Source organism: Gossypium arboreum, chromosome 12 (assembly GCF_025698485.1).
Source record: "Gossypium arboreum isolate Shixiya-1 chromosome 12, ASM2569848v2, whole genome shotgun sequence".
In the NCBI taxonomy this organism is placed as follows: domain Eukaryota; kingdom Viridiplantae; phylum Streptophyta; class Magnoliopsida; order Malvales; family Malvaceae; genus Gossypium; species Gossypium arboreum.
This window is the reverse complement of record NC_069081.1, coordinates 94,155,380-94,173,521: the sequence shown is the minus strand read 5'-3', so window position 1 is coordinate 94,173,521 and position 18,142 is coordinate 94,155,380. Positions and strand designations below refer to the sequence as shown.

At 33.9% G+C, this 18,142-nt stretch overlaps 2 protein-coding genes across 4 annotated transcripts; one reads left to right on the top strand and one right to left on the bottom strand.

Moving 5' to 3' along the window:
• The first annotated feature begins 6,510 nt into the window (after positions 1-6,510).
• LOC108479425 (probable pre-mRNA-splicing factor ATP-dependent RNA helicase DEAH2) lies at positions 6,511-10,080 on the top strand. Of its 3 annotated transcripts, XM_017782005.2 has the most exons (7): positions 6,516-6,976; positions 7,122-7,324; positions 7,425-8,509; positions 8,904-9,029; positions 9,120-9,358; positions 9,475-9,593; positions 9,712-10,080. In XM_017782005.2, the coding sequence occupies exons 1-7, from the start codon at positions 6,698-6,700 to the stop codon at positions 9,836-9,838; spliced, it is 2,178 nt and encodes a 725-aa protein (XP_017637494.1). In that variant the 5' UTR covers positions 6,516-6,697; the 3' UTR covers positions 9,839-10,080. The 3 variants fall into 3 exon arrangements, with proteins under 3 accessions (XP_052878696.1, XP_052878695.1, XP_017637494.1); XM_053022736.1 differs by lacking the exons at positions 9,120-9,358; positions 9,475-9,593; positions 9,712-10,080 and having other exon boundaries at positions 6,511-6,976; positions 8,811-9,026; XM_053022735.1 differs by lacking the exons at positions 9,120-9,358; positions 9,475-9,593; positions 9,712-10,080 and having other exon boundaries at positions 6,511-6,976; positions 8,803-9,026.
• Positions 10,081-11,765: 1,685 nt separating this feature from the next.
• Positions 11,766-14,062, bottom strand: LOC108479110 (pentatricopeptide repeat-containing protein At2g13600-like). Its single transcript, XM_017781522.2, has one exon. The coding sequence runs from the start codon at positions 13,975-13,977 to the stop codon at positions 12,370-12,372; it is 1,608 nt and encodes a 535-aa protein (XP_017637011.1). The 5' UTR covers positions 13,978-14,062; the 3' UTR covers positions 11,766-12,369.
• Between the last annotated feature and the right edge of the window lie 4,080 nt (positions 14,063-18,142).

The window sequence follows — 18,142 nt, the reverse complement described above, 5'->3', positions numbered from 1 at the left end:
GATCCCCGATTTACGTCTCGTTTCTAGGATAAATTGCAAGAAGCCTTGGGTACTCAGTTGTATTTCAGCACTGCATTTCATCCTCAGACAGATGGTCAATCTGAGCGTGTAATTCAAGTATTGGAAGATATGTTCCGATGTTGTATACTAGAGTTTGAAGGTAATTGGGAGAGGTATCTACCTTTGATTGAATTTGCTTACAATAACAATTATCAGTCCAGTATTAAAATGGCTCCTTATGAAGCTTTGTATGGTAGAAAATGTGGAACACCGTTATATTGGACAGAGCTTAGTGAAAGGAAGATACATGGGATTGATTTGATCCGGGAAACAGAAGAAAAAGCAAAGGTTATTCGAGATAGTCTAAAAGCAGTTTTCGATCGTTAAAAATCATATGCTTAAACAAAAAGAGATTGAATTTCAAGTCGGTGACAAGGTATTCCTGAAAGTGTCTCCTTGGAAGAAAGTCCTCCGATTTGGTCGAAAGGGTAAACTGAGTCCAAGATTTATCGGGCCATATGAAATCATAGAAAGAAACCGGATGAGGCAATGAGGAAACAATACCCAAATCTCTTTACTGGTAAGATTTTCGAGGACGAAAATCCTTAAAGGGGGGAGAGTTGTAATGGCCTAAATTCAAAATTATTGGAACAGTGGTTTCGTAACCACAAATCTGATTTAAAGAGAAATTTATTTCAATATTTTTGCATGAAAATTGATATGATAGGAAAATCGTATGAAAATATTGATAGAAAAATTTTACCGATTTAGTGATTAGATAGAAAAAGGAATTATTGAAGAAATTGGGTAAAAACAAGGTATTGAGACCTCTATCTCGTAAAACCGAGTCAAAAATAATTTTATAAATATTTATGAAATGTTATTAATGTGGTATTAAAATTTCGTTAAGAAATTTTAATGTTTGGGTAGTCAATTAAATGAAAAGGACTAAATTGTAATAGGTGTAAAAGTTGCTAGAATGATTAAATAGCTTAAAAGTCTAATGAGAAAAGATTTGAAAGGAAATTAGACCCAAAAGTTATTTGGGATGGACGGCAAGGGTATGAAATCAGCAGAAAAATTGATAAATTAAGGGTAAAATTGGAATATTGCAAAATTAACTAAATAAAACTAGGACTAAATAGGAAATATCTAGATTTCTCTTCATTTCTCTTCAATTCCAGCAGCTAAAAACGCCATAGGAGGGTTCTATAAGCTGGTATTTCATAATTTTTGCACCAAATCCGGAAGATTCAAATACGAAGCTAGACCGAGGAAAGGAAAAAGTTCGGGATTAGTAGATTTTTATTGTTTACAAACAAGTATCAAGGTAAGTTCGTGTAACTTGAATTATATTCTTAAATGCTTGAGATTGTATGTTTTTGATATGAATATGATTTGAATGTTCATTATATGAAACTTTATGAAACATTAATATATTTGATAAAATGGGAAGAAATCCCGGTTGAATGAAAGGAAAATTCGATGGATTTTTGAAAAGAAATTGACGGTAAAAAGGATCTAGCCCGGACGGGTGATCCTATCTTGATATAGCCCTCCCGAAGAATATGTGTAAAATGGATTTAGCCGGACGGTAATCCAATTAGGTCTGAATTTAACTCGGATGGTAATTCAGATCCAAGCTCATTAGAGTAATTGTCGTTCTGAGGATTTAGCTTCGACCGGTAATCCCGACAATACTCTATGAGTTTATATTGCGAGGATTTAGCTCGACTGGTAATCCCGCCGCAAGGTTGAGGTTCAGGGAGTGTGCTCTCTGAAATGGATATGTGCACATGAATATGAATTGACGGACTTAATTGTACACTAAAAGTGTACCTCTGAAAATCCATCAAAATTTCGATAAATTCAACGGGATAAGTATAAAAAAATAAGAAGGAAATGGAAATTATGATATTGATGAGCTCATCAATCATGGTATATATTATTGGTACATGGAAATTATTGTACTAACTTGAATGTTGAGTTTGTGCATATTAGGGTAATAATGCATTGAATGGATATATGGATGTTTATTGTATTGTATTGAAAATATTAGGTAAGTATAATTCTTGTTACATGAGCTTACTAAGCACAAAGTGCTTACCCCGTTTCCTTTTTCCCTGTTTTGTAGTGTTAAGAGTTCGGAAGTCTGATTTGGTCGGAGACACATCACACTGTCAACCTCAGGATTTCGGTATATAAAGAAACTTTATTTTGGAAATCAATGACATGTCTAAGCTAACAAAGTAAATGTTAACGTGAAATGAATGTAAAGTTAGCCATTAGTACGGTTAACAAACCTGGTTTTAGATATGTGATGACGTTATCTTATAAATATGCATGAATTTATCTTGAAAATATGTTGAATTGATTTGGTTGATGTGGATTGGTCTCGATTTAATATTGCAGGAAAGGTTAGATATTTATAAAGGGGCTATATTGAATATAAAAAAAAAATTTAATTCGTAAACTCCGGTAATGCCTCGTACCCTATTCCGGCAATGAATACGGGTAGGGGTATTACATCAAATACAATGAGTGGCGAAAGAAAGGTTGACACAAGCAGGCACGCTTGATCTAAAAGTGATAAGTAACACTTTAGGGGGAGCTTGACATGGAAAAGAACATTATAGCCAACAAAACGGGAATAACAATAGAAGCTAAAGTGGTGAATGTTTCAATTGTGGCAATAAGAGTTATTTTGCTCATGAGTGCATATTCCCTAAGAGGCGGACTTTCTAAGGAAATAAGGCCACCACAAGAGAGGAGAAGAAAGAGGTTATGCTAGAAACATCCATCAGTAATGAAGAATGGGATGCATAAGTTGGGTTTTCTGTTGGAATGGATCAAGAAGATCTGAAAGAAGACATGGAGGAATTAGCTTTTGCAGAAACCATAAAGTCAAAAATAGATTACAATGAGGATTGGATCATTGATTTGGGTGCTCCAATCATATGACCAGTGACGAGAAAAAACTGTAAGACATGACTGAGTACAAATGAATGAGAGTGGTGTTAACAACCAACAATTCAAAGTTGTCTATTTCTCATATTGGGAAGACAACACTTCCAAGGTATAGCTATCTTTGAAAATCCATTAACAAATCTTCGCTAGTAACCATTTAAACCAAGGAAACTACGAACTTCAGATACGTTTCTCGATGCTTTCCATTGTAATATAGCCTTATTCTTTTTTAGAACAATGCAAATCCCGTCCGTAGAAATGACATGCCCTAGAAATACAAATTTTGGTAGCCAAAACTCTCATTTACTAAGTTTCTTGTAAAGTTGTTTCTCTCGCAAAATTTGTAGAACAGTTCTAAGATATTGTTCGTGATTATTCTCCGATTTTGAATAAATTAAAATATCATTGATGAATACCACCATAAACTGATCCAAGTAAGGTTGAAAAATACGATTTGTGAGATCCATAAATATTATCGGTGCATTTGTTAAATTGAAAAGCATTACAAAAAATTCGTAATGGTCATAACAGGTACGAAATGCCATTTTCGGTACATCATTATCTTTTACTTTCAACTAATAGTAACTGGATCGTAAATCAATCTTAGAAAAAATCGTAACTCCTTTTAATTAATCGAATAAATCATTAATATGGGGTAGAAGGTACTGATTTTTAATCGCCAACGTATTCAACTACCGATAATCTATACAAAGTCGCATCAAACCGTCTTTCTTTTTAACAAACAATACTGGAGCTCCCCATGGCGATATACTAGGATGTACAAAGTCGCGGTCCAGTAAATCATGCAATTGAATTTTCAATTCCTTTAGTTCACTCGGTGTCATACGATAAAAGGGATATTCTCACTGGAGTTGTATTAGGAAACACTTCAATTGTGAAATCAACCTCCCGATCAAGTGGTAATCCAATAATTCTTTAGGAAATACATCAGGAAATTCACAAACAATTCGAATATTTTTGATTTTACCATCTTTAGCCTTCAAGTTGATAACATAAGCTAAAAAGGCTTCGCAACCTTACTTCAATAATTTGTTAGCTCGAATCGACGAGATAATCTAAGTCAAACCACTCGTTTTAATACCATTCACTTCTACAATCTCACTATTTGAGCCCTAAATTGAAAACTTCTTTTTTCGACAATTAGGAATCACTCTGTGCTGGGTTAACCAATCCAACCCAAAATTAAATTAAAATCACCAAAAGACATGATTAATAAATCTACCATAAACATCAAATTTAGAATTTTTAACGGACATCGTTTACACACTTGATAAACTAACACCATTTGACCCAACGAGCTCGATACAAACATAACTACTTTTGACATCTCAGGTTTCATACTCCCAGACTTGACCAAATCAGTATTAACATATGAATGAGAGGAACCAAGGTTTATCAAAGTATAAATAGGTGTAGAGAATAATAGAAGAATACTTGCTATGACATCGATAGCATCCCCCTCATCTCGTGTCCATACAACATAAGCACGAGCCGACGCTCTAGCCTCCGGTTGATGAGCAACTATTTCACCCTCTTTCTTAATCCACCCCTCGAAACCGAACCACCCTAGCTAAAACCTTGACCCCTAACTGTTGATGCAGCTTTCTGTGTAACATCAAGTTTATCATTTTCATTCTTCGGACATTCACGAGTGAAGTGTTTTAGTGATCCACATCGAAAAAATCTTTTAGTCAATTTCTAGTATTTTCCCTAGTGTTTCTTCCCACAATGTTCACAACTCGGTGCTTCAGAGGTTTATTCGGTCCTTTTACACTGCCAACATAAATGGTGCCTTGGTGATCTCACATTCTATTTGTTGTAGCTAATCTTGCAACTGTCTTTCTATGTTCACGAGATTCATTGGTTTATTTTGGTACTGAATGTGAGCTAGGACCCTTGAATCATTTTCCTGTTACACGAGAAGGTTAAGATTTCTTACTTAATCCCAAATATTGTTCTACCATTTTTGCCCGTTCGGAAAAATCAACAAACTCATTAATTTTCAATGCAACTAAATGAGTCGTGATCTCATCTCACATTCCATATAGAAAGCGTTTACAATTTTCTTCTTCAGTCGGAACAAGCTCCACAGCATACTTGCTAAGTTGCATATATTCCCGTTCTTAATCCACTACAGAGAGATCTCCTTATTTTAACAAAATAAATTCTTATTTTCTATTCTCTAAATATAGTTCCCTGATGTACTTCGTTTAAAACTCTGACTGAAAGAACTTTCAATCTATAGTTTCAGCAAAAATGTGTCAAGTAACAATTTGCCACCATGTATAGGCTTCATATTATTTTTATCTTTAAATAAAAGAATTAAAAGTATAAATCTAAGAATTGAAGACATGTACGAAAATAATAATATTATTATTATCCACCTAATTTCATTATTAAATAAATTTTAAAATGTAAAATATTTTCTTTTACCTACGTGTAATAATATCTAATTGCTTTTATAATTCTCAAAAGACAAAGATTGAATTTTTGATCCAGGCAAACTTGGGTCTTGAAAAGGCTAACTTGATAAAAAAACTTAGGGTAAATTATAAAAATAGTCACTCAATTATTAGCATATTTCTATTTTGATTACTTAGGTTTAAAATTTTCTATTTTAGTTGCTAACATTATAGAAATTTAATATTTTAGTCACTCTTCCAGTAAATCATTAACAATCATTAACAATGACTTTTTATTAGCATAATAATAAAATTAGTCCATTAATATTTACAAATTCTATTAATTTAGTCCTAAAATTAAAAAATTCAACAAATTTAAGCATATTCAAATTTTCCAACATTAAGCGCAAAAAAAAAAGAGAGGGGCAAAAAAGGTACAAACTATATTAAACTATCATAATCGAAAATTAACAATTCTATCAATTTCAAGAATAAATAGTAGATCTTCATGAATGTCTTCAAACACTTGCATGTAGTACTCATTGTCATGACTATTATTGCTATGTGATCCGCAACATGGTTCCTCTCCCTAAAATTATATTTTATCCTCCAATGTTATCTACTAAGTCTCATATGAATCCTTCATAACAAAGCTGAAAAAGAGTTTGCCAAATGAACATTTTGTATGACTTTGACTATGTCTAGGTTATTTGTGTGGATTGGTACCATTTTTCCTGAATAAAGAACAAACTATCTAGAATACCCTAAAACTCAATATAAAAAATAGAACAAACCCTTAAATATTGATTAAATCCAAGATCCAATCCCCTTCTTGCTTATACATGGCCCCTCCAGTAGCGGTAACCCCCGCTGCCATATTGACAGTTTCATAAGCACCACAATAGTGAGATTGTTGAGTTTGAGGGGTGGTTGAAGATTCTAAAAAAACAAAAAATTGCATTTTTATCCAAACAAACTGGGGTCTTCAAAAGCCCAACGTAATAAAAAATATGGAGAATTGGGCTCAACCGAAGTTGTAGGTCTGTAAGTAAATAAATCAAATACTAGGGACCAATTAGTAAATCTAGAAAGTTCTACTTCTATCTTTGCAGTCAAGCAAGCAAGTAGTGATATTTTCGTAAATATTAAAATAATTAAATATAAATAACCGAGAATCAAAATACCCTAGCCTCCCTCTTTTACCCAAACCTGATTTCCACTTCTAGGGTTTCATATTCCCCTCTTTTTGTAATAGAGGAGCTCTTAATCAACCGACCCAATCAAATTCATAAATTGTAGAGTTTTGAATGGGTACGGAGAGAAAAAGGAAGGTGAGCTTGTTTGATGTAACGGACGAGCCATCGGCTAAGATCGCGAAATCGAACGGTTTAGGTTTTACGGAGACGAACGCTAACAGCTCGATCAACAAGTGGAATGGACGGCCTTATTCTCAAAGGTATTACGATATTTTGGAGAAGAGGAAAACCCTCCCCGTTTGGCAACAAAAAGAAGAGTTTTTGCAAGTATTGAGGGCGAATCAAACCCTTATCTTGGTCGGTGAAACCGGTAGCGGTAAAACTACTCAGGTTAGTACTTTTTTCAGCTGTGTATTTTTGAAAAATTGAAATTTGATTTACTATCTATGGACAATTGTTGTGGGCTTTCTGTTTTTGAGGAAAAAAAAATTAGGTAGTTACATTTTAGGGTTTTTTTTTTTTTGGTGTTATGCAGATTCCTCAGTTTGTATTGGACGCCGTTGATATAGAAACTCCGGATAAACGTAGGAAAATGATGATTGCTTGTACCCAGCCTCGAAGAGTGGCTGCCATGTCTGTTTCGCGTCGTGTTGCTGAAGAAATGGATGTGACTATTGGAGAGGAGGTGGGTTATAGTATTCGTTTCGAGGATTGCAGTAGTGCAAGGACTGTTTTGAAGTAAGCTTTGACTTTTACTGATTTTTATTTGGTATTAATGGTATAGAAATGGATATGAATAGGAGACGATTAAGGTTATTTTGTTTTTGTTGTATGACAGGTATTTAACAGATGGTATGCTTTTAAGGGAAGCGATGACAGATCCTCTTTTAGAAAGATATAAAGTGATTATTCTCGATGAAGCTCATGAAAGAACTTTGGCTACAGATGTGCTGTTTGGGCTTCTGAAAGAAGTTTTAAAGAATCGACCTGACCTTAAGCTTGTTGTTATGAGTGCTACACTAGAGGCTGAAAAGTTTCAGGGTTATTTTAATGGTGCACCACTTATGAAGGTTCCAGGTAGGCTTCACCCTGTGGAGATATTCTACACTCAGGAACCTGAAAGGGATTACTTGGAGGCTGCGATACGGACTGTTGTGCAGATACACATGTGTGAACCTCCTGGTGATATACTTGTTTTCCTAACTGGAGAGGAGGAGATCGAAGATGCCTGTCGCAAAATAACGAAAGAAGTAGGAAACATGGGGGATCAAGTAGGTCCTGTTAAAGTAGTGCCTCTATATTCAACTCTTCCACCAGCAATGCAGCAGAAGATTTTTGAGCCTGCTCCACCTCCCGTGAAGGAGGGTGGCCCTCCTGGAAGGAAGATTGTGGTGTCTACAAACATTGCCGAAACTTCCTTGACTATTGATGGCATTGTTTATGTTATTGACCCTGGGTTTTCTAAACAAAAAGTTTATAACCCACGAGTGCGTGTTGAGTCCTTATTGGTATCTCCTATATCAAAGGCAAGTGCACATCAAAGATCTGGACGTGCTGGAAGAACACAACCTGGGAAATGCTTCAGGCTCTACACTGAGAAGAGTTTTAATAATGATCTGCAGCCGCAGACCTATCCTGAAATATTACGTTCAAACCTTGCAAATACAGTTCTCACCTTGAAGAAACTAGGAATTGATGATCTGGTACATTTTGATTTTATGGACCCACCTGCTCCGGAGACATTGATGCGTGCATTGGAAGTGTTGAATTACTTGGGAGCATTGGATGATGAGGGTAACTTAACAAAGTTGGGTGAGATCATGAGTGAATTCCCCTTGGATCCTCAAATGTCGAAGATGCTCGTAGTTAGTTCTGAGTTCAACTGTTCAAATGAGATTCTTTCAGTTGCTGCCATGCTTTCAGGTACTTCTATTTGTTTTCTAGCATGCTTTGTGTTTCTGTTGAGTCAGGTCTTAGGAAGTTGTCCTGGGGCTATATCTTGTTTGATATCGTCCCTATCTGAAAGAGTGTTTGCACTTCGGCTAGTGCACAACACTAGGTGTTTAACTGTTTACATGCATATGCTTGTATGCATTGATACAGTTAAGCTGGAATGTGTCTTAGGTTGTCATCAGCAACTGTCTTGTCTGGGTTCCATGCCCCTGTTGGCATGCACCATAGGATTTCTAAGCAAGTGCTGATGCAGATAGTTTCAGTTTCTCAGTATTCTCTCATGAAGCAAATGGTGTCGCCTTGCCTGTATGCCTCTGCTGACCTACCATGGGCCTCTTCTGTGATAACTCAATTCTTTCTTTAGTACCCAATTGCTTTGTACGGCCTAGGGAGGCACAAAAAGCTGCAGATGAAGCAAAAGCTCGGTTTGGGCATATCGATGGTGATCATCTCACGCTTTTGAACGTGTACCATGCTTACAAACAAAACAGTAAGTACTTCATCCTTTTTCCCCCAAAAACAACACAGATTTATTTTCTGATGGCAATTACCTAAGAGTTATAATATATCAAAACTGCAGACGAGGATCAATCTTGGTGCTATGAGAATTTCATCAACCATAGAGCGCTGAAGGCTGCTGATAATGTTAGACAACAGCTCGTGCGCATTATGTCCAGGTTTAATCTCAAGCTTTGCAGCACTGATTTCAACAGCCGTGACTACTATGTCAACATTAGAAAGGCCATGCTTGCCGGGTATTTCATGCAGGTAGCTCATCTGGAGCGCACGGGGCACTACTTGACAGTTAAAGACAACCAGGTCCATATGAATAGTTCTCTGTTTCTGGATCAGGCTTTCTTTCTTGGTGAAGTTTTTTCTCATTTTGGAGGTGCATGCGTGGAATGTAACTGTGTATTGTATTATTTATTTTACAGGTGGTGCACTTGCATCCATCAAATTGCCTGGATCACAAGCCAGAGTGGGTCATCTACAACGAGTATGTCCTGACAAGCCGGAATTTTATTCGTACTGTGACAGATATTCGTGGTGAATGGTTAGTCTCTCCTTTCTTATGGTTGGTGTGGGTTCATGATACATGAATTGAGAAACCCCGAGATTAGTTTTGTCCAATAGATCGTTAATTTACATATGCACTCTTTTGATGGATACAGGTTAGTTGATATAGCACCACATTATTATGATCTCGAAAACTTCCCACAGTGTGAGGCAAAGCGAGTCCTCGAAAAGCTTTACAGAAAAAAGGAGAAGGATCGGGAGGAGAGTCGAAACAGGAGATGAAGTGCTACGACCATTGATACAAGTTGTTTTGACATGAATTTTTCTTCAACGGTGCTATTTGGGAGTTATTACGTAGTATGTTAGTTGATAAATTGGAAGAAACAAAAATTTCTTGTAACATCATGTGGAACTTCTTCCCCTAGCTATCTTGTATTTTGTACTAGCACTCCAAATTTGTTCTTTTAACCTTCTTTTTTAATCATTTAAGGAACACTTGAAATGATCTTTGAAGAACGAAGAAACGAGCATGATTTTGTTTCTTTTTAATACTCATTACCCTTGTGATAAATTTTCTCCTGCTGATTCCTGATCTGTGAAGGAAAGCCTGATTCAATCAATTCCCAAATATGAGTTTCAATTACCCTGTATCTAAATTGATTCAAAATTTGAACAGTTTCAAGTTTAAATGAGAAGTTATTTGTATCTGGAAATGTTATTCAAGCCTGAAGTAAATAAAATATGAAATAATTCGACTTCGTGAGGACTTAATTTGAAGAACTTAAGCTGCGAATGCGAAATAAAAGGGGGATGATTCTGAAGAATTTGATTGGATTTAAATTGATATAAGTCAAAGTCCCTAACCCAAGATTGGTTATGGATTTTTAGGCCTATTTATTGTCCTACTACTTTTTGTATGTGCATTATGAAGATTCCCACAAATAGAATGAAGAGGACTCGGCCATCTATATAGAGTGCATTTATGGAATTGGATTATGGGCATGGGAGTAAGGATCTTCCCCCAAGATGTGGTTTAAAAGTTGATCCAAGGAAAATCTTTGATTCCCTTAGTTGGGAGTACTTCCCAAAGATGTTTATTGAATGGATTTGAGGCTGTGTTTCGCATTCAAAGTTCTCAATTGCTTTGAATGGAATGGATGATTAGTTGGGTATTTCTCTGCAGGGAAAGGAGCTACCTATTCATTATTGGCATGAATGATTTATCAACCCTCTTGAACAAAGCTGGAAGATACAATTTTTTTTTTATTTTCACCCGAGATATAAAACGGTGCAATTTACTCATATCTTCTTTGCAAACGATCTTTTGATCTTTACAAAGGGTTCTACTTCCTCGGTGTTGAAAGACAATGAAGGCTCAGCAAGGGGGGCTACAGTAAGTTGGAAAGGAAGGATTTGGGGTTGAAGATCTGATTTTATGGAATAGTGCTTGCATGCTTAGAATTTTTTGGCTAGTTTTGGTGCAAAGTGCAAACTGGTTCACTATGGGTGGCTTGGTTAGAACCGTATGACCTAAACAGTGTTAGTTTTTGGAGCAGAGCCAACTCAAGGACATAGCTGGAGTTGGAAGAAGCTTCTCAAACTGAGCGACCTGATGCTACAAGTTGGTGTGCCTCGGGTAATTACAAGGCATGAAACAAAAGCAATCTAAGGTGCCCTGGCACAAGGCTGTATGGGGAGGACCATCCATTCCTAGGCATCTCTCTTGTTTCATGGTTGGCAGTAATACTTCCAACAAGTGTAGCTTGCCTGCAAATTATGCAACACAGAACGAGAATACAGATCATATTTTTGCCTGCTGTTCTTATGCAAGACAAGTATGTGTAATTTACAGGCTTGTATTTGATGCATAATAGATCCAGAAGAATATAATCCTTCGGCTATGGAAATCTCTAGACATTTACCAAGTTTGCTTGCTGCGTGTAAAAACCAAACAACCAAAACTTCTTCTGCTGCAATATTTTTAGGTTGTCTGAATAGCCAATAACATTCATTTTAACATACCGGTATTTCTCTTTTACAGATAAATAGGATCTTTTGTGACGACTTGAAGATTTAGTGCATCTGAAGAAAAGATGACATTATTAAAAGGGACAACTACGAACCCTAAAAAATCTAGTCTTCATGAACCATAAAATAAACATCGAAGACTTTGTCAATAGAGAGAACACGGATCAAAACAATCCCACTATGCTGAAAAACGTTTATGCATTCCTCCTGTCTTTTTGGGTACATAATAGGATCAAAAGAATAAATGATACTAAAGAAATACAATAACTCCCTGCCCACTTGTCTCTCACATCTGCACCTTGTAATCGCAGACCATGAACCATAATCATTTTTACCGTGAAAACATCCTTCTCTAAATCATTCTATAATGTGCTTCGCCTCATTATAGCGGAAAAAATTCTCAAGATATACATATATTCCAAGTCATTGATTATAAATTATAACCAATAGATTTTAAAACATGCTTGAAGTGTGACGTAACAACCAATTTGCAACTATATGCAACGAGCCAGTGTTGAAAACATTCTTGATGTTTCATGTCACAATGGGTTTCTTGCGAAATTGAAGAACAAGGAATCAAGAACCCTTTATTCTATTCATCATTCTCATTTGTCGAGCCCTGTGATTTCGGCCATCGTAATCTGTATACCAATTCTTCACGAATCAAGACATCATTTATAAAAAAGCAGATGCCACGTCGAAACGGCTATACTAGTCAAACAGTCAGGCTAAAGATTTGCAGCTAAGAAGCATTATTGTATTAACGAGTGTCGAGGTATTTCAATTCATTTGACTTCCACCGGAGATTCAATCTGACTAAGAGCCTTCTGCTTTGCGATATTCCTCCTTTGTTTCATCTCCTTCGATGGTCTAAATTCTATTACACCACTCCGTTTCCCTGTTCCACCATGTATCTTTCTAAACGCTGCATAAACTGCAGGATAATCAGTTTTCAATTTTAAAATACCTTCTGTGGCGAATTCGGGAGGTTCCAAACCGGAGTATAAATAAAAGGCTCTAAGAAATGCACCCCAAAGAACAACATCGAACTTCAAAATCATCCCCTTGATTAATGTCTCAGCCTTACCCAACTGACCTGCTTTCCCATATATCTCCATCATACAGGCATAATGTTCCAACCCTGGTTGTATGCCGTACTTGCAGACCATTGAGTTGAAGTGTCTTTCACCTTCTTTGACCAATCCACTACCCCTGCATGCTAATAAAACGTTAAACATTGTAACCTTATTCGGGTTGATACCACTGCTAATCATCCTATCAAATTCCTGCAACGCTCTTCTTCCAAGTCCTTGTCTTGCGTAACCTCCTATCAAGGAATTCCATGATACCAAACTCTTCTCCTGCATGGACTCAAATACACAAAATGCAGCATCGATGTTCGTACATTTTGCATACATATCGACTAGGGAAGCAGACAATACTAAATCCTGCGGTATCCCAAACTTTAGGATACATGAATGGACTTGTAGGCCGGTAATAAGGTATGAACATCCAGCACATGCATCCAAGACATTTGAAAAAGTAAACTGATTAGGCCTCGTATCAGATCTTAACATCAAAACAAACAGCTTCAACGCCTCCCGAAACCTCTCGTTTTGCACATATCCGTTGATCATCACAGTCCAAGAAACCACATTCTTCTGGTTCATCTTATTAAACATAGACCTAGCTTTATTAACCCACTTATTCCTAATGTACCCATCAATCAAAGAAGTCCAAGAAACAATATCCCTCTCTGGCATCTTATCAAATACCCTACGAGCCTGCTTAAAATACCCTACTTCCATATACCCTGAAACCAGAGCATTCCAACAAGCAACATTCTTTACCAAAATCTCATCAAACACTCTTCCCAGTCCCTCTACATCCCCCATTCGCGAGTACCATTTCATCAACACAGGCCCCACAAACATGCTCATATTAAGCCCCAAACAAACAACAAGTGCATGAACTTGCGGTACCAATACGTTGAACTTTGTTTCAGAAACCGCACTGACTAAAGTCGAGATGGTGGACTCTTTCGGTTTAAAACCAACTCTACCCATCTCTAGAAAGCCTTTATAGACTACCTCTGGGTTTTGGATCTTGTTTAAGCTCGATAAAAATGTGTTCCAAGAAGCGGGGGTTTTAAGCGACACTTCATCGAACAGTTCCTGGGCATGTTCAGTCTGGCCATTTCCAAGATTAGGCTTCATCATTGCGTTCCATGAGAAGATGTTTCCGGCAATTGGGGTTTGGTGAAAGAGCTTTTGGGGTTCGTTAAAGCGGGTTTTTTGGAGGCAATTATTGATATCGTTGTCGAGATTGATCGTCGGAAGTGTAGAAAGATGACGGGGATTTTTCCGAGGGAGGATTGGGGTTCTTATGCGCATGGCGGGCAATTACTTAGCCGACGCTTGTGGAAGACTAGCCGTTCGCTTACATTTAGTATATTAATATTATTGGCAAAAATCATTTACTTAATATAAATTTTTCATAACGGATAAATATCAAAATTATCCTTTTAAATTTTAATTTATTGTGTAATATTATATATAAACTTTGATTTTATGTAATTTTTACAGAAAATCTTTATATGATTTTAATTTTCATAAATTATTAAAAATATTATCAAATTAATATTATTTTAATTGATATATTACATATATAAATAATTATATTAATCCAATATGAAAATAAATATATGATTTATTTATTTAAATGCATTCAGTTGAATCAAAATAAAAATTATATATATATATATATATATATATATATATATATATATATATGAACTACAATTCAAATTTCATGTCTATAATTACACTAACTCAAAATTTATGTATCAAATTACATATTGAAATAAACTTCATGTATATATTTGATATTTATCTCATCATTTTTTTATTTGTCATAATTATTTTAAAATATTATAATTCTTTTGAAAGATTAAATATTGTAAATTTTAATACATTAATTATTATATAATTTTAATATTTTAAAGTATCTATAACTAGAGGTCCAGTTCGGTGGACTCAACTAAAATTTAGGCCCATTTATTAGGCCTGAACCGACCCAAAAAATGGGCTTAAAATTTTGCCCAAGCCCGAACTTAATAAAAATGCTAAAACCTAGGTGCGGCTCGGCTGCCCTGCCACCTTGATCGGCATGTATTAATTTTTTATATTATTTTTAAATATATATAATATATAAAAATACTAAAAACATCAAAATAAATATTTCCTAACAAATTAGAAATAAATTTTAAAAAATATGTAGACTTAAATAATACTAAGGTAGATGCAACTTAACAAGCAAATGCCTCTAAAATAATAACAAAATTAACAAATGCCTTTAAAATAAAAACAAAATTAACAATAAAGTAAGTTTTATACAATGTCCAAATAATAACAAAAAAATAGTAGCAACATAATAGTAAAATGGTAGCAAAATAGGGAGAAAGCAACAAGAAAATAACATTAAAAAAAAAAAGGAGCAGATTTTTTTGTCATTTAGTGAATTCGGGCCGGACTGGGCCAGGGCAAAAATGCCTTACTTGAGGTCCGACTCATTTTTTTAATGGACCTTATTTTTTTGTCTAAGCCTATTTTTTGGGCCTATATGTTTGCCAAAACCCTGCCACATTTGGGGTGGGCCTTCGGGTCGGGCCACATGAGCAGGTCTATCTATAACCTAAATATATATTTAAGGTCAAAAATACCCTCTTACATTGCCACATGTCTTGGTCATTTTTTTTGCATTTCATAAAAAATGGTCAAATATCATTTTTGGTCCCTATTCTAGGCCTAAAATTAAGATTTAATCTTTATACTTGAAATTCTACGATAATTTAGCCTTTTTTATAATATTTAGTTTAAATAATCAATATTGTTGACTACTATTATTAACTTTTTATGTAGATTTAAAAAAAATACTATTCTTATTTTGACATGATGAGTTGGAATATGTTTTTTAAAATCATTATCAACTACCAAAATTATTAACGGTGTTAATTATTTGGACTAACTAATGACATTGTTTTCCCTCCTTTTAGTCATTATAAAATAATAGTAAAACCGTAATTTTGATTTTTCTACTATACTCCTATTTGATATTTAATATTTATATTTTAATTTAACATAATTGGGTTGTTTGCTTTATAATGGCATTAATTAATTTAAATAATTTATATTTTTATACGTGATAGCTATCTTATTTTGTTACTATCATATCCTTTAAATGTGGACATAATTTAAGAATAAAAAGTTATTTATAGTTTAAAGGTTAAAATTAATTTTTTCAATTATATTTGAATGTTTTAACAAAAACAAAAACAAAAAAAGAAAAAGAAAAAAAAAAAAAAGACCATGAATATGGCAAAGTGGCATGACACCGTATTTTATTTTTACAAATTATATCATTATGGTTGAATTTCAATTTTGGTCACTATATTATGCTCAAATTTAAAATTTAATCTTTATACTTTAACTTCTTAACATAATTTGATACATCAACTTTTACAATGATTATGGTTAGCCCAAATACTTTACTTTGATTAAAATGATGATGCAATTTTTGTGAGTTGTTAACACCATTGAATTTAATGGTATTAACAATTTGACTTGAATTTATAAATTCGAAAAAAAATAAAGAGAATAAATTCTTAAAAGTAAAAGCGTGAATACTAAGGTCTCTTTTCCCTTTTCTTCTACAGTTTATTTTTTTTCATAAAATAATTTTGGACATCATGAATCTACGAATGAAAATTCAAATAGCTTCTTTCTCTGATCTCCTACTGTGAAAAATAAAATAAAATAAAATAAATAAAATAAAGAACACACAAATTTTACGTGGAAACTCTTTCGGGAAAAAACCACTGGTAGAGGAGAAGAAAATTCAGTATGTCGAAAAATTTGAATCGAATACAAGAGGAATAGACTATGTCTATTTATAGGCTTGCAAAGCCATATTCTAGTAGGATTGAAACACCTTATCCTAATCAATATAAAATAGATGGAGTTTAATAAGATTTAAAAACCTTATTCTAAAATAAAATAAAAGAAGTCTAGTTCTATATGGATTTTACTTTTTTTTTATTTTCCATCGTATTTTATTTAAATAAGAATTTGGGTCACTTAATTCTAACAATTACATTGACTGTTAGATTGACTTGGAGCTAAAGTATGTTTTTCTACTCGTCGATGGGTATTGATCCACCATATTGATTGTTGAATTGTCGCTTGGAGCTTAATGGTAGAACTTTTAAAAAAAAAAATTAATAGCTCATGGACTTAAATAAATTTTTTTAAATAGTTTAATGATTTAAATGAAAACTTTAGAATAGTTTAGTGACCAAATTGTAACTTTTCAAATTAAGTGATCAAAATGAAAACTTACCCATAAATTAATAACTAATGATGTAGGTTACCCTAATATTTAATGATTAAGATTAAATCTTCCATTTAACTTATATTTAAGAGAATATTTTTTCAACTTAATGTCAAATAAATTAAAATAAAAGACACAAAAATTATAACATATTAAAAACACGAAATCAATCAAATATAATTTAATATAACACTCTACAACTTTATAGTACATTGTCAAACAAATTTAACAATTATAATTTGGTTAAGATTAAAATTTTAAAATTAAAAAAACATAAAATTAAAATTAACTAAATTTAAAAATAAATTTGACTCAAATATATTAATAATATCCTTTTATCTCGAGTTTATTCATCTTTTTATTTTACACTTCAAAACCTCATTTATTTTTTTATACACAAAATTTAATTCTTTTATTATTCAAATTTTAAATTTCAGTCATATAGCCCATTAGCTAAAATAACATAGTCATTATTTTAATATTACGAGGAAATAACATATTGACATGATATTATACATGTGATAATATGTTTGTTGCATAAGATTTTAGAATTAAAAATACAGTTGCAAGATTTACTGGATCGAGGTTTTATACATCCTAGTATGTCGCCTTGAGGAGCTCTAGTGCTGTTGGTCAAAAAGAAAGACGAGTTGATACGACTTTACATTGATTATCGGTAGTTAAAAAAGCTGGCAATAAAAAACTGTTGCCCCTTGTCGTGTATTAACGATCTGTTTGACTAGTTGAATGGTGCATCTATCTTTCCTAAGATTGACTTGAGATCAGGATATTACCAGCTAAAAGTAAAAGATAGTGAAGTATCGAAAATAACATTTCACATGTGATATGGTAACTATGAATTTTTGGTGATGCCTTTCGAACTAAAAAACGCTCTTGCGACATTCATATTCTCATGAATCGCATATTCCAGCCTTATTTGGATCACTTCGTAGTAGCATTCATTGATGATATCTTGATATACTTAACATCGGAAGCTGAACATGATAAATATCTCAAAATTGTTTTACAAGTTTTGCAGGAAAAGCAACTTTTCGAGAAACTCAGTAAATGTGAATTTTGATTATTCAAGGTTGTATTTTTGGGGCATGTTATTTCAAGTGAGGGAATCTGAGTTGATCCAAAAAAGGTCGAAGTTATCCTCTAGTGGAA

Bases quoted from the DNA above. Each gene is read 5' to 3' on its own strand.
- LOC108479425 (XM_017782005.2), top strand. From the start codon at position 6,698: ATGGGTACGGAGAGAAAAAGGAAGGTGAGCTTGTTTGATGTAACGGAC. The intron at 8,510-8,903 runs GTACTTCTATTT...TTCTTTCTTTAG, and splicing joins AGTTGCTGCCATGCTTTCAG to TACCCAATTGCTTTGTACGG. The intron at 9,594-9,711 runs GTTAGTCTCTCC...TGATGGATACAG, and splicing joins ACAGATATTCGTGGTGAATG to GTTAGTTGATATAGCACCAC.
- LOC108479110 (XM_017781522.2), bottom strand. From the start codon at position 13,977: ATGCGCATAAGAACCCCAATCCTCCCTCGGAAAAATCCCCGTCATCTT.